The 16,178-nt window shown below is 42.0% G+C and overlaps 1 protein-coding gene across 1 annotated transcript; it reads left to right on the top strand.

Annotated features, from left to right (window-relative positions):
• Window positions 1–416: 416 nt before the first annotated feature.
• On the top strand, window positions 417–13,029 carry tmem59l (transmembrane protein 59-like). The gene is made up of 8 exons (XM_018667341.2): window positions 417–771; window positions 2,121–2,226; window positions 3,030–3,124; window positions 3,321–3,473; window positions 9,566–9,671; window positions 9,799–9,913; window positions 10,540–10,657; window positions 11,215–13,029. Exons 1-8 carry the CDS (start codon window positions 607–609, stop codon window positions 11,371–11,373), a joined length of 1,017 nt encoding a protein of 338 aa, XP_018522857.1. The 5' UTR covers window positions 417–606; the 3' UTR covers window positions 11,374–13,029.
• The last annotated feature ends 3,149 nt before the right edge of the window (window positions 13,030–16,178 follow it).

Genomic DNA, 16,178 nt, shown 5'->3' with positions numbered 1-16,178 from the left:
GATGTAGAAGTGGTTTATAGCATAAACAAATATCACACCTGTAATATTTACAATATATATATATATTTACCAATAATGGAGGGGCGGTTTTGGGTTTGTTTTTTTTTTGTGTTTTTTTTTACTTTGAGTTATACATTGCACTCTATATTTTGACACTCTGACAAAAATATACTCAGTCTTTTTTCCTATGAAAGTGGTTCTGAGTGTAGTTTTTATCAGTTGTCGACTCCAGATCTCATTCAACTGATAATTGTGACACTGATTGTAGATCAGCTGTCAATACTTCAACAAAAGGCCAATCTGCTCTGTGCACGACATCTGCCGTCCACAGCTCGGCCTTTCTCTACTATCTGCTACATTTTTTTTAGGAATGTCATCACTGCCATATTATGCACTGCAGTGAAGGCTGCTCTGCAGGTTTGTATATGTGTGTGTTCGGGGAGGGCAGCGTGTGCGTGATGATGATGATGATCCGCGTGACGCCATGAGCAGGAGCAGACCAGCGGAGCAGACAGGACCCGGGCTGAGGCAGCAGCAGCAGCAGCATCCACACCAGCAGCGCCGCCACAAAGGGACTCTCCGCTCCTCCTCTCTTCAGGGTTTGAGATGCTCCGGCTCGGCGGCAGGATGTGTGGTTTCTCGGCCCTGCTCTCGGTGCTCCTCGCTGGGCTCGCGGCGGCGTCTTCGGATCTGTTCGACAACCAACTGGGCGACATCAATTACTGCAAAAAACAATGCCAACTCACCATCAAAAACAAAAGCCCTGCTAAAGTAAGTTATTCATTTAATGCTGTAGCGTAGGCTGCCTCTGCAGAGAGCGCATTATCAGCAGCGAGCTGACAGCTACATCCTGCTGTCCGACATTTCAGCGCCTGCAACGACATAACACAGTCACTAATACAACACAGTCAGCATCGAAAACCCGCTTATTATTATTATTATAGAAAGACGGAAAATAAACGTATTTATATTTGTGCGTAGCCACAGTGGCTCCGATTTTTCGCTGCATCCTCCTGGATGCTATAGCGCACAATTAGGCCGAAAAATGGATGCAGCTCATTTTCTTCAGCACCTTAAAGACTCGTCCAAGAGGTGGACTGCATTCGAGCTCATCTTGACGTGTACGTGCATTGAACCGCGCCAATTAGGTATCAGTCTTTTACCCGCAATTAAGATCTACCAGGCCAGACGTAATGCAGACTGTGGAGGATCAGTGAGACCAGTGTGAACCATGAAACAACAAGCCTTTATTGACAGTTTGCACAGCATCCCCCTCCTGCTCAGACGAGGCCACACTGGAGGACGGTGGAGGAAGATGGCTTTGAATTTCAGTGAGTTTCTGTGTCTTAGAGCTTTGCTTTTAGATTTCCAGAGTCGGATGTTTTTCCTCCTACCAGCACTTCATCCTCCTCCTCCCTCTCCTCCTCATCCTCCTCCTCTGCTGCCTTCAGGTGTGGTTCTGACATCCTGCAGGGCAGCAGGAGCAGAGCTGCAAGGCGGATCACACAGTCACCTGGTTTGAAGACTGTGACTGAAATCAAGCGGCGTGTTCATATCGAGTTTGGGGTTAGTGTTATTTTACTGGGCAGTGACTGCAGAGATGTCGAAAAAGCAATCGCCTTCAAAACTAAAAGGCACCGTCTCGCGGTTTTGGGATAAACACCCCCTCTCTGCTGTCTGTGAACAAACAGGGAAACGCAGTAAAGATGATGACAGGCGCGAGGCTGTAATAAACCGCTCATGGTCGCGGTCAGGGAATCTCTTTGTCTTTCCTGTTCCCAGAGAGGTCATCAGGTGGCGCTGTTTCTTCACTTTGCAGTGAGACTGAAGGCATTATGACACGAGGAAGTACAGTAATGTGCGTCTTCCTCCCTCAACGCCTCATTCTCCTGTTTCACACAACTGGCTTATTATCATTGGTTTTCCTTAACAGTGATTGAAAGCATCTTAACAACTGGTTGTGACAGGCTGTAATACAACAGCTGCACTGTGTCATTAAGAGGTGCCACAACCCATCTTTGTCATATTTCCTAACGAGGTTATCTTGATCCAAGAGTACAGGAGACATCTCTAATTTTGTATCCCCCACACCCCCTCTCTTCTCTCTTTCTGGCTTGCAGGACTCCATAATGAATGCCTGTCACCGTGGTTGTCGCCTCTACTCCATCTGCCAGTTCGTCAATGGCAACGCCGGCTTCAATACCAGCAGGGAGGAGTGTCAGGGAGGTGAGTCAGTCGATCTCTGTGTTGGACTCTTTGAGTGAATGAGTTTGGTGGTCTTGGCTGAAGCTGCTGTGGCCTCAGTCCTTAATACATCATCTCAAAATGAATAACAAGACTGAATCCTCATAAAAATCTAACCTGTTAGTGTTATAAATTTGGATTCCACTCAGTGTTTGGGTGGTGAAAAAGGTTTGAATCATCCTTTCAACAAGGCACATTAAGGTAGAAGTTGGACTGAGTATATCTTGCTAAATGTCGTTGATTGTGAGGTGAAATCAAATTGATATTTAGATTCCAGGTTCTGAAGGCAGAAATATTTAAGAGCTACATTATATTCACAGGGTTTTCCATTACTGGTGCCTCAGGTCAACATCAAAATGTTGGGCTCCACAGCTCTGTTAAACATTTCTCTGTTTCCTGAAAACTGGCAGGACCAGTGGATTTTTTTTTGTGGGTCTTTGAGGCTGTTCGCCCTGTTTGAACTGTTGTATTGGAAATCAATGATTTGATTTGCCGCCCAGACAGCAGATGCCCCGTCGCCCCCTGTTTCAATAACGGCAGTGTGGAGTGAATCGTCTCCACGGGGGCCGGCAGATACATCTCGCTCACATCTTTATCTTTCCTCCCTGATAAACAGCCTGTACCTTTTTATTTCTTCCTCTCTACAGCCCAACTGACTATAGTGCTCCGTGCCCACTCTCATTTTGTGCCTCCTCTTTCTCTTCTTCCTGCACTTTCTCTGCACTCTCAACTCCTTCCTCTTCTTTTTTTTTCTTACCATCATGTGTCTTCTTTCATCTCTCCAGCCTGCCAGGAGGCATATATTAAGCTGCTGGAGCAGGAGGCCTGCAGCACCGGCTGTGCCAGCCAACCCTCTGAACCTGAGATCAAGAGGAGGAAGGTGAGAAAGGCTACTCTGCAGTCAATGACGGCACACACACAGACAGTAAATGCAGCTGAAAGGGCCAACATGACTTAAGGTGTCTGAATACTAATATCACTACAAAGGAACACAAGTCTGAGCACATACGAACATAAGGACATGCAAGGACATGCACGTACGCACAATACTTTACCTCCTGCCCTCTCTTCTGCAGCTGAAGGCCATGACTCTCCGCCCGAAGCCCCCCTCCGTGATGGAGGCCGTGTCCAGTTGGTGCAACGATATCGTCAGCTCTGCTCAGAGCTTCATCTCCTCTACCTGGACCTTCTACCTGCAGGCAGACGATGGCAAGGTTGTGGTTTTCCAGGTAAGGCCAAACTAAGTGTACATCCTGGACAAGCAGGCATTGAATTTTGAGTAGTAGCTTTTTGTTTTTTGGCAAAAAGTCTTCATCTTTAACCTGTTTATTCAAGCTTTAATGTTTGAAGATATATGGTCAAAGTTATGTTCTGCTAAATGTTTTGCTACACTCTGTTTTAGCTGGTTCCTAAAGCTTTTGATGATTGATGGATGTACTATAGTTTTGTGTTTCTAGTAGTAATAATAGAAGTTTGTTCATAATAATTAATAGACAAAAGCTATGTGGCTGAGGTGAGCAGCAATGGTTCCTGTGGCTGAACTCCAAAACAAAAAAAAACCTTCCTGGTTGTCTCTGGGAAATACAGAAACAGAAATAGAGAGTTTCAAAGTGACTCTTCTTCCTGCTTTGGTTGTATCTACACATATAACACCAAATCTTTTCAGTGGACAAATGCAACTAGAAACACACATTACATCAGTTTACAGTACAATGATTTGGACATATCTACTTTTCAACAGTCCTTAGATTATGTTGCATAAATGAGAATTCTTTTAAAAATCATATGTTGTGGCAAGTACATGCGGAGGCCTTTTTATTTTGGCTGCTAAGCTGCAGAATTTCACTTCATACTTATGAATATCTGCACTGACAACTGAGTCAGAATTTGCTGAGTGTAAAAGTACTTTTCCGCAAAACACACACTAGCGATCACTGGAATTTCTAAAGTCACTATCCTCATACAGTATAAATGTCCCACTGAGGCATGATGGCACTGAATTATAGAATTAATATCTGCAAAGCTATTACACATCATATGTTTTTAATTGGAGGTTAAAAGCAAGCCAGTAGACCTTTATAGATTATTGGTTGAGCTGACCTCTGCTTCCTGAGTGTAAAATATATCCTGTGCTATATGGTGCCGTAGAGCTTGGTTCGCTGCCAGAACATCCTCACAGCCCATTTCAGTGTCAGTGCATCTGTGACGGTTGAGTGAGCAAAGGCGCGCAGCAGGGTGGGGGACAAGGTGGCTGAAATTCAGAGCACTGCAAATGTTTTTTTTTTTTTCCCAGCACTTTAATTGTTAATAAATGTCCTTTTAAATTATGTCCCTGCCCTCAGCACCATGCATATTTGATAACCGGCAGGGCTAGCTGCGTTGAACTCGCCTCAGGACAGAATCTCACTGCAAAATTTAACAGAGAGTGGACTGAGCTACAGAATAAAGTTCTGGCAGTGACAAATAAATATTCAGAAGTTAGACCCAAGATTTGAAAAATACAAACTCAATGGTCTTGACAGACTAACACATAATTAACCCTACCATGTGGACGTGCTGTTTGTTTGTTAGTTAGCAGGAAAAAGCCGTAGGACTGAGAAGCTGCTTGCGGAGTGCTTTCCAGCTGAACTTCTGAATGTGTTGCTAAAATCAATGCAGCAACCACCTATACATTAAAGCTATAATAAGATTTGGTCTCTCAAACCACCACACTACCCAACCATATCCTACAAATTTCAAAAGCTGGTCAGAAATCTGCATCTTTGTCACAGGGTTTCCCATTTGGATAATGTGACTTTGATGGCAATTTTAGCTCCATAATTAAAGGGCTCAAAGGGAAATGATAGTATTTATGCACCCTAACCCATACAGAAGGGCTCCTGTATAACAGAGGACCATTTTATGTGCTGAAATCTCTGTTTCTATTAGGTATAAGAAAGCTGTGTTTGGGCTGGGTTGTGAGGCTCCACCTTGTATATAGAGATGCAGCAGCCACAGAACATGAAATTACCCATATTTCTTTCGGACTTGGTGATGGATGTTTGCTCTTTATGGCGGTGACATGCAGGCTGAAGCAGCGAGGGGAAGCCAGGCTCCACGGGGCTGCGAGAAGACTATCAGGCCTGTGTTTAGCGGGCAGCTGGCAAGCCGCCACCGACTTGACAGATTGACTCTCCGAGTGTTGAAACAACAGAAAAAGTCCAACTAAGTTTGAGGGACAGCAGCAGGGGGAAAAACAAGCTGGCGTTGCCTGCAATACAAATTATGTGGATATCCATAAAGAGCTGACTGTCTGGATACATCCATCTTTGTGCTCACGTGTGTATTTGTGTGACCTCAAGCGGTGAGAATAACTAGTTGTGTGTAGCCTCAAGCATCATAAAAAAACAATCAGGAAAATACCAGTAACCAATCAGTGGCAGCAGTGTGTTCAGATTATAAGGGTGGAGTGAGTCAGTTTTAGAACATGACTGGGGCTTGTCCCCATTGAAAGAAAAAATAAAGAAAACATGTAATTTTGAAGAAATACTGGGAAAACACAACCCTTTACCTCGGTCGTTCCCCTCTCACCACCTGTTTGTGAGCTTGACAGATCAGCAAGTGATGAGTGCAACAGAGTGAGGGTGCTTGGAACAAAAGTGAGTTGATTAAAGACTTCCTCTAACCGAGCTGTGGTGTGTTAGCGAGGTGGCCTGCAGAACAAACTGAACTCGTTGTAAGGCTGAATACAAAGTGAGAAGTCCCTACCCCATTTCTTCTTGACAATTGCATTAGTCATTCTGCCCAAATTAATTTTAAAGAAACAAAAACCCTGAGTGGAACAGAGAGAATCGGTGATATAACAGTGTTTGAAGGAGGCGTGACTTTGACTTATGATGCTACACTGAAATAGAAGAAGTGTATTTTCTCAGCTCAGTTTATTCATCTAGTAACAACAGACCTACTTGACTTAAACAGGACCATTACGCACAGTATGTACAGTATATGTGAAGCACATTCATGACAGTTCACGTATTTGTGTTCAGAAACACAGTTTTATGGCGTCACAGTCTTTTAATTGCAGCTTATGTTTGGTTTTAAGGATTAGACTTGCTGTATTCTATACTTTTCATCATCATCAAATCTCATGAAAAGACCAAAACCATTGTGTAAGTTCATCTCTTAGTATTTTCTGACCTCCTCATCATATCTGTGTGAAGCCCATTTAAAAGCAGTTCACAAATATATTTTTTCATGTTTAAACAAAGCTCAGTAATTTTCTAAAACAGCTGCTAAAACAGATGTTCAAACAGGAATAAGTACAGATTTTTGTTGGGGTCTATTTTCAGCAGAGGATTAATACACATTTGGTGGTCCAGTGAGTATTTGTGGCAGCAGGATGCTGTATGTGGGACTGGCTCCAAATTAGCAGCATGTTCATCTTAATGAAGGAACATGTCACCTACTTCAACAGTGCAACTCTTGGACAACAGTGGAGCTCTGCGGCACAGAGGAATAAGATATAGAGTTTCTTAGTAGCTGTTAACTATCAGAGATATCTGGACCATCACCAGAATTATTTCTTAAAACTGAAGTACCAAACCCTTATCATTTACATACATGTTTCCCTCTCCTGTGACATTTCACACATAATGGAAAAATAAAAAGTAAAGAAAAATATACAATAAATGTCTACATGTAATTTGTCCTCATTGGCCAGAGAGATTTCAGGTATTTTTAACATCTTAAGTCTAACTCCATCAGTCAGATTTACTCAACGTGTTTGAAAAATAGACCTTTTTTCTTGTTTTGTTCATTTGATCTTATTGATGTTTTTCAAATAGGGGTTTTTTGTTTCAAAATTGATTCACATCAAACTTAATGCACAGCCACTTTGTAAGCATTTTTCTCTCTCAGTGTAAAGGCACAAATTTGTAAGAGGAACCCAACATGGCCCTGTTTGTAATTGTGGTGAAGAATCAGTTTAAGTTCTTTTCCATTACATATTTATATTAATTTGTAAAGCCATGGTGCTCTTTTCAGAAACAGCAAAGACTGTGTCCAGTCCTAAAACCACCTAAGTGAGATATGTGAGATTGTGTCTAATTATATCCACCACTCCTCTGCCTGAAACCCTTTGTGTCTTTATGGCTGAGATGTTTCTGAACTCTCAAACTCCCTTTTTTCTCTCTCTCCTCTCTCTCTCTCTGTAAGCCAGAGCACCTTTTGCACTCCCTCTCATAATGCATGACAGATGCAGATCAGGCTCCGCTCATTCTGATGGTTAGATCTCTTAAGTCTGCAGCCAATGAGAATCATCCCCCTCACATCTACCCTCGCCTCTCCCCAAACTTTACACTGGTGCTGCATCTGGTTTCAATGCACATTGTCAGAAAACATTGCTCACCAGGGGTATTAAACCTGGTCGTGAAATGGCTTTTTCAACAACAAAGGTTTGGAAGATTTTAAGTGTTTTAGGCGAGAAAACTAACCAGCTGTGTCGTTCAGTATGTTCCAGTGTTTTGTGACTCTGGACAAGTGATTTAAATCATTTAGTAGAAAACAGATCAATCATTTCCTACCTCAAGTAATGAGAATGAATGAAAATGAATTTTGCTCATTCCACATTATAATGTGAGACACAGCAAAAGGTTTCAAAGTTCATTAATCTGGTTAAGTGTCAGAATCGATAAATACTGGGAGGCTGACACTACTGCAGTGAGATATACTGTACTGTTCTAAATAGGTGTGCGTGTGTGTGTGTGTGTGTGTGTGTGTGTGTGTGTGTGTGTGTGTTGCTGAGGCCAGCAATAGTATTGTTACAACTGACTACAGCTGCTCTTGTGGTGGATGGAGGGTCAGCAGTGGGGAACCAAAATCCTCTTTTAATGAGTTCTCCAGGGGAACCAGAAACACTGCGCACATAATGAAACGCACAACAGTGCAAATACTGACAGCAGGCTCTCTCTCTCTCTCTGTGTATATGTGTGTGTGTAGCAGTAGCTTTAAAAGCCATTTTTTCAGAGGTGCTGTCCCAGTACAAGGGGTTTTACTAAACGGATTCGGGTGAGTGAGAAAGATTGTGAGAGACACCCAGACATGTTAAACAGGCTGGCAGAAAGGATGGAAATCATTAATTTACATATTAAAGGCTCCAAATCAGATGAAAACACAATTATCATTGTGCTAGTGTTCACACTATGAGAGTGGGGACATTTATTTTTATATTTTATCAGCGCAAAATTTCAATATTCAAATATTCAAACATTCAATTTGGCCTCCTCCCCTGTCGTGCTGCAGGCGGCAGAATGGTGTTGTCAGTGGGCAGTCTATTCATCAACGGGACAAGTCAAATGCATCATAAGGCTAAGGTGTCCCTGAGGAAAAATCAGAATCTCTACCAGCTCAGAGGTTGTACATGTTTGGCTGATCCTGGTCTGTTTATCAAATAGAGAAAACAAAATGAGAATCTTTGGTTTGACCATATTTGGAGAATCCAAAAAAAAAGTTACACGCAACCTAGTATCAGCTGAGTGTTGATGCTTTCCTTAGAGTTGTCTTGCCCTCTTTTAATACTGACCTTAATGTAACAGGTGACAATCAGATGGTTTTGCATTTAAATTTACTTTATATTAAAACTCAGTGACTCAATCACACTATTTTCATTTTAATTAGTAAAAGTCTGCCAGTTTTAACCATTAATGTGGTGTTAAAGGAATAGTTTTTTGGGGGAAATAAGGGTTTTCACTTTCTCCTTGAGAGTTGAGAAGACCGATACCACCATATCTGTATGTTAATATGAAGTCAGAGCCAGCAGCTGGTTAGCCTTAGCCTTAGCTTAGCATAAAGACTGGAAACAGCCAGCCTGGCTTTGTCCAAAGGTAACAAAAGGTAGCAAAACCCACTTACTAATGAACAACCAAAACCACAGCTTGTCATGTTTACATTTAGATTTGGCTAGTTCTAACCCCCCCCCAACCCTCCACCCCTCTTTTCCAGTCTTTATGCTAAGCTAGGCTAATCGCCTTAGGCACCACCAGACAAGAGAATGGCATCCATCCATTCCAGCTAAATAGATGTGCTTCCCAAAATGTCTTCCTTTGCCTGTAATGTTTAAATCCTCAGGTTGCCTTTCCTCACGTTTCTCACATTTGACTCATCTCTTGTGGTGTTTCTCTCTTTTCCTTTTAGCTTTCCAGCCAACTATTCTTAGTTAGAGCTCCTCTGTGGAGTGGCCTCACAGTGTTAAATAGACTCTTTCCTGTCAGTTCTGCTGGTGAATTACTGTGGTGTAATTGCTGCCATGACGGCTGAATTGCCGTTATTTTTATTTTCTCCTCAGAGCCAGCCGGAGATGGAGTACTCTCTGCCTGAGCTGCAGGCTCCTCGATCCAATGTGGCGGACAAACCCTGGCCTCAGATCCACTCTCACACCCAGAGACCTCATGGTGAGAACACAACACACACACGCTACATATACACACATGTATCGGGGTATGTATAGCAGCACATCTATGTGTCAGGTGACTCAAACTGATTAGTATCCAACTGAGATCTCAATGCGTCATGTTGCAGGTGTGAGGGGACATGGAGAGAAGGGAGCATCCAAAGCAGGAGGCAAAGGGAAGCACCCCGTCCAGCACGCAGACGACCCCACAGCCGAGCACGACTTCCTTGGCTGCATGTCGAGGTGAGCTGAAGCTCGAGTCGCCCTGCTGAGAATTAAAGCGTCAAATGAGAGACTGTGTAAAAAAAAAAAAAAAAACTAGCATCACTGCCAATCATTTTCTAAAGCAAACCACAAGTTTCATTGCCTTCCTCCCAGGCAGTTTAATGTCAGTCTGAAAATGAACTTGTAGAGACCTGAAACTTGAGAGAGATAGCTGATCCATCACAGTCAACACCATGTCTGCCTATGTTACTGTCAGAGCTACAATATCATTGTGTTATTTGGCAGCACGCTCTTCAAATCAATCCCCACTTTCATCTGCCTTACCTTGAGGTAATGTTGTAACTGACAGAAACAAGGTTAGACATGATATTCATGAAGATGGAAGTTTCACTTATCTAAAGGCTGATTTTAATACCTGTACATGAGTATGAATTATAGAAAAAAAGGGATCTAAAAACCACATTTAAAGTAATCTGCATATGCAAAACACTGGTCTGATGCTTAGAATCACTGGAATAAAGTGTAAAAAGTAAGGTTGCAACACATTTATTTACATTTACACTGGCTCTACTTGATGCAGTAATTATTCTTATTCCCTAACTTGCTTTCCTTTTTCCTGGTTCCCCTTTTCTTCTGTTCTCCAGACGCTCAGGTCTTCCGCGGTGGATTTTAGCAGCCTGTCTCTTCCTGTCCATCATGGTCATGCTGTGGCTCAGCTGTGCCAGCCTCGTCACTGCGCCAGAGCAGCACATCAAGACACAGGTACGCACACAGATGAGCTCACTCACCAATGAAAACACATGCACGTTGCAACAGAGGCAGTGGCTTAATCAACTCAAGGTTCAACTGCGGCGATCATCTGCCTTTACCTACACAGTCCTTTCATTTATGTTTTTCTGGCTTTCATTATTCTTCAAACAGCAGACAACTGAATGCACAGTAAAAATCTCTTTTCCACTGTTATTAGGAGTTTGGCAGTGATGGCAGAGAAGCAGCAGTTCACACAGACCCATGAAAAATCATCAGACAGATAAAACTTCTATTTCCTTTATCTCCGTACAGTCTGTTCCCATCAGTCCTCTCTGAATCTGGGTTATCAGGGCAACAATTGTCTGCATCCTCATAAAATCCTGAATTGTCAGCTTAAGCAACCTGTACAACATGAAAAACAAACTATTTTCTCATTTCCAGTTTGGCGTTACTGGCTTCATTGATTCATGCAGCCAAATTTAACTGAGCACAAAAGTCCAGATAAGGTTGCGTAAAGCACTACAGGTTTTCTCTCTGTTACCACTTGTCCTGTCTTCCTGTCTTTCCAGCTGAGTATCAATGGAGATAAAGAGTTTCTAGACAATGCCCACAAAGTCAACCCGTACCACCTGAGTCCTGTGATCGCTGTCGCTGTGAAACAGTCAGAGGAGAGCCAGGAGGCGGGCCCACTGCCTGTGAAAGTTGACCTCAACAAAACGTGCGTTTAGTAAGGACCAATGGGGGAGCTGCTGTCTCGTCTCCCAGGGTGGGGTAACCATGTCGAAAAAAAAAAAAATCAGTGGCCTGTCAGCAGAATTTTTAAAAACATATTTTTAAGAGCATGGCACCCTCCTCGTCTTTTGAAATTATCTTATCGAAAAACATCTAGCTCGTGTTGATCAGACAGGTTTTTTTCAGTTAGCCACGCCTGTCATTTCATCTCCTTGTACAGCCCAGATACGTTCAGAGTCCATCCTCAAACTATCCTTGGTGATCATCCTGCTCATTGCTTATTGATAAGACGGCACTTTTGTCTTGACACAAGCAGAGAGGATGATTTACAGCTGAGAGCTTTCATATCATTTTTCATGTCTTGTGTGGACAAGAGAAGACAAACGCTGAGATTCATTTTTGATTTAATTCCCCTCAATCTCACAGGGAGTTTGGATGAATTAACAGTGAAAAAAAACATGTGAGAGGGAGGAAGGGAAGATGGAGTGGGTGAACATCCCTGTAGCTCACAGTTGATGGTCAGTTTACATAATCAGCATTGTGAGCTGTTTAGCAACACTGTCTTTAAAAAATGGGTCAAAAAATAAGAAAATGGTGTTTTTCCCCTCACACAAGGGGAAACAATTGTCTGGCGATCAACCCATTCTCAACGAGAAAAACAAAATCAGCATCTTATGTCACCTTATTGCTGTGTGTGTGTGTGTTTATGTGTGTGTGTGTTTGGGTACATGTGCATCTACAAACAGCACACGTTCATTTATTCAGAACTGGAACTGGATTCAAACTGGACGCTCTGTCGGAGAATGAGCAAAAACAACACCTTTATTTATTTTCTTCTCTATTTATTCAGAATCATCAACATGAGTTATCTGTTAAATAGTGTTATTGAAGTGCCATGTACAGTTAAGTCATCATACAAATGTAATTGCTCTGTATGTAAAATATACTGTAACTGGAAAGAGACACATAGAGAAGGAAGACTGCACCTATTACTGTATTATTATTATTATTATTATCATTATTATTATTATCATATTAATGCTCTTCTATCACTTAAAGAGTTCTTAGCTGTTATATGTACCATGTGCTTTCTAATAGCTGACTATTTTGTATGTCCTAGGAGCACATACTGAAGGATAACCTCTGTAACAATGTGTAATGCAAAGCTTTTAACATAGACCTTTGTTATTGAACAGAGTGAAATGCACAGTCTTAGAGAAGATTTTTCTGTTTTCCTCTCTGTGCTTTTGATGTCCTGTAACGCTCTCTTTTAATCCAGGCTACGTAGACAATAAAACCGTGCATGCCAGTGACGCTTTGATAGTTTATCTTAACCGCCCGCCATGCCAGTACGGCACAACTCTACTATAGACTTGTGATTTTTTGTGTTCATATTTACTGTAATCACTGAATAGAATGTGTAATGATGAATGACAGTGTCCTTGTGATTTAAAGGAAGGACTCAATCAATTAAAAAGCCATTCAATCAATATCTGTGCTGGTTCAAATTGAAGGTATATCTCTAGGAGTATGATATGAATTTCAAACTGTATTGTTTCCTTTTTACTGGTCTGTTTATTTTCATTTAAATGATACTCAAGACATGATGAATAAAGTGTTTTCATTGTAAATAAATAAGAAACATAAGTGTGTACGTGTGTGTTTTTTTAGAAGACTTAGAATAGATGCCTCACATTATACACTGTAGCCAGAGTGTGTATGTTTGTGTGTGAGATTTTGCAATTTTGTTTCTTCTGTGAATAAAAATAAAGCAGAAGAATAAAGAAAAAAGCAAAAGAATAGCGTTGAGTGTAATAACAGTATGGAGCCTGACTGATCTTTTCTCCCATATGTGAATGTTACACACATTTACCTTACAAAACTATGGGCATTTGTGTGCCACTGTAACAGCCTCTGCTCCTGTAGGGAAGCCGACTGAAAGAATGAGGGATCTGACTCCAGGGATTTGCTCTCACTCTGCCACAAGAACATTTGTTAGTTCAAGCACTGATGTTATAAATTCTGACTCCCAGTCTGCTTTCCAGTTCATCCCAGTGGTATTTGATGGGGTTGAGTTCAGGGCTCTGTGGAGGTCAGTTAAGATCTTCAACCCCAAACTGAGGCTAGACTGTTCTTTGTGGAAGCTGTGTATGCACTGGAGATGCTGTCAAAATTGTAGAATTTAGAAATCTACACACAGTTGGCCATATAATGGTCTCAGTTTATTTGCAAAAAACACTTACCAACAAAACTACATTTAGCACCAGCAATTAAAAAATATTTAATTTCTTTCCCTGTTAAGTTCCTACAATGACATCTATATTATGTAATAAGTATTTCAATCCACTAGGTGGCAGCAGAGTTTAAGAGGTCCAGTAAGAAATATATTACACACTACCTCTGCTGAGCCTTGTTTTGAGTTCACCTGAGCTTATTTAATGGTTATGTATCAGAGAGAATGAAAGTTTTAATTCCATTTTATCCCTTAAGGTGACTGAGATGAAAATTTTCTTGGCCAAAGATGACACCTGCGCAGCTGAAGAGAGAACTGGGCCATTACAGACTACCTACTGAAAAAGCTGAGGTGGACAGTATCGTTGAGAAAAAAAAGAATGGGGGACATTTACTCAGCACAGTAAATTAAGCAGAGTTAATCTGCAAAGGAATGAAAAACAACCAAATAAATAAATAAATAAAACATGACAGATGAGAGGTGTAACATCAGGTGAAGGTCGCTGCTGGGGGAATACAGTAAATGAAGCACCTACCTGATTTCACCTGCAGGAGACAAAAACATGAAATGAAGTTCAGGGAGTTGGCTGCATCCCAAACTGCTTATAGGCGTATATTTCAACATGCCATTCACGAGTTAACATTTGAGGCATAGGTTACACATTATCTGTATCATTTGATTCTTGACAGTGAATACTGGTGTGTGATTTTTGAATGACACACAGACACAGATGGAAATTTGCTTTGGCTTCTTCTGTGGCATCAAAAACAGATTCAATTCATAATCAAACACCACAAAACAGGGGCAACACAACGGAACTTCCAGTGCATGTGTCCAATTAGCATAACATGCTGGTTGACTGTGTGAGAGACAGACAGACAGAAGGAAATATCAAAACATGCCTCCTTCTTGTCAGCTGTGACACGTAATCAAAGGGAGGAAGCTTTGCTACGAGAGGGGGTTATGTTACATTATCCTGTGATAATTTGTTTTAAAAAAAAGTGCGGTGTGGAGAGAATGGTGCTGCAACTTGCCATACAGTACATAGGTCTGTGAAGGCAGCACAGATACTCTCCATTAACACTGCCGCGTGTGTTGACAGGTGATGGCAGATAATACAGATAACATTCAAATCCAAATCCTCAAGCTGTTGTGTGGGTAGAAGGTGCAAATTTGTACCTTTGACTTCCTATTCACAGGAGGTGCAGGCTGGATCAGAGCTCTGACTTGTCTGCCATACATTCAGGCACTTTAGGTAAAGAGAGAAAAATTGCCCGCTGTAGTGCCACTTCAGTAACTTGACCGGGCCGGCCTTCGCTCTGTGTGCAGTGAATGAGTCTGGCAGCAGCTGGGATCCCATTGATAACAAACTGGAGAAAGAGAGAGAGAAAGAGAGAGAGAGAGGTAGGGGGTCTCGTGTGGTGTGTGTGTGTGTGTGTGTGTGTGTGTGTGTGTGTGTCATCCTCATCTGGATAAAAGCAGATCCCATATTTCTGTGCAGATGTGGTGGAGGAGGAAAAAAAAGAGAATAAAAAGGAGAAGGAACAGATTGTACTTTTCACACTGACACGTTGACTCATTTAATGCAAATGGGCCTTGTTGTCTCACTCTCTCTCTGTCTCCAACAATCAGCCCTTCTCTGTTGACACAGGGAAAGATAAACTGAGATTTTATGGTCCCTGAAGCCGCAGGGCTCAGACAACACACAACCTTACACAAGCTGACATTTATGACCTGATGAGAGCCACTGTCCCCACTTTGAACACAGTGTGTGGACAACCATTCAGTAATTCTGAGTTTGAATCCAACTTTCCTGCACCAAAAACCTGAGAAGAATCGTTTACACACTCAAGAGTCGTGAGTCACTGAGGTCATGAGTCCAGATTTCTCCTGAAAAAACACACCTCACCTTTACCATGATCTTAATGCTGTTTGAAATCCTCCTCCACACTTCCAGGACTACAACTCTGTAGAGCAATAATCCCTTTATTTAGCTGATAACTTATCTTTTGTTTGCGAGGAAAGGGCTAATTTAAATATGAAGTGTCGGAAAAATCTGAATCAGGCAATAATAACCTGGCGCGTGTGGTGGTTAAAAAACCCCACATTCCCAGAGGCAACACTGAGCACATGATGGTGGCTCGAAGTTCCTCTATGTCTTCACTTCTTTTTCCTTTCTTTCTGCCTTGCTAACCCTCATTGTTGTATGCTTCATCACAAAGGAAAATGGTTGTTGCATCTTTTGGCTTATTAAACCCCACATAACTGTCAGGAGTGCCTCATCCAGCTGTGGGGAGCACAAACACAGAACATCCAGGAACAAGGACCCCCATCACTTTGGCTGTCACTCAGCTAATCACCCACAGGGGGCGCTATGGATCCAGGTTTGAGCGCCAGTGGCCCCATTATTACAATTTAATGGTTTATGTGAGTGAAGAGGCAATGTTCCTCTCTCTCTCTCTCTCTCTCTCTTTCTCCCAGCAGAAAGCTGTGTGCTGCTCTTATCTGGCCAGACCTGCTGCAGGAGCCAACCTGCAGTGCATTAAACAAGCCACCACCACTGACACA

Source organism: Lates calcarifer, linkage group LG17 (assembly GCF_001640805.2).
Source record: "Lates calcarifer isolate ASB-BC8 linkage group LG17, TLL_Latcal_v3, whole genome shotgun sequence".
Classification (NCBI taxonomy): Eukaryota; Metazoa; Chordata; class Actinopteri; family Centropomidae; genus Lates; species Lates calcarifer.
This window is presented reverse-complemented; position numbering and strand designations above follow the sequence as displayed.

Excerpts from the sequence above, each read along its gene's own strand:
- tmem59l (XM_018667341.2), top strand. The coding sequence starts at position 607 with ATGCTCCGGCTCGGCGGCAGGATGTGTGGTTTCTCGGCCCTGCTCTCG. Across the intron at positions 3,474-9,565 it reads GCAAGGTTGTGGTTTTCCAG|AGCCAGCCGGAGATGGAGTA; the intron begins GTAAGGCCAAAC and ends TTTTCTCCTCAG. Across the intron at positions 10,658-11,214 it reads AGCAGCACATCAAGACACAG|CTGAGTATCAATGGAGATAA; the intron begins GTACGCACACAG and ends CTGTCTTTCCAG.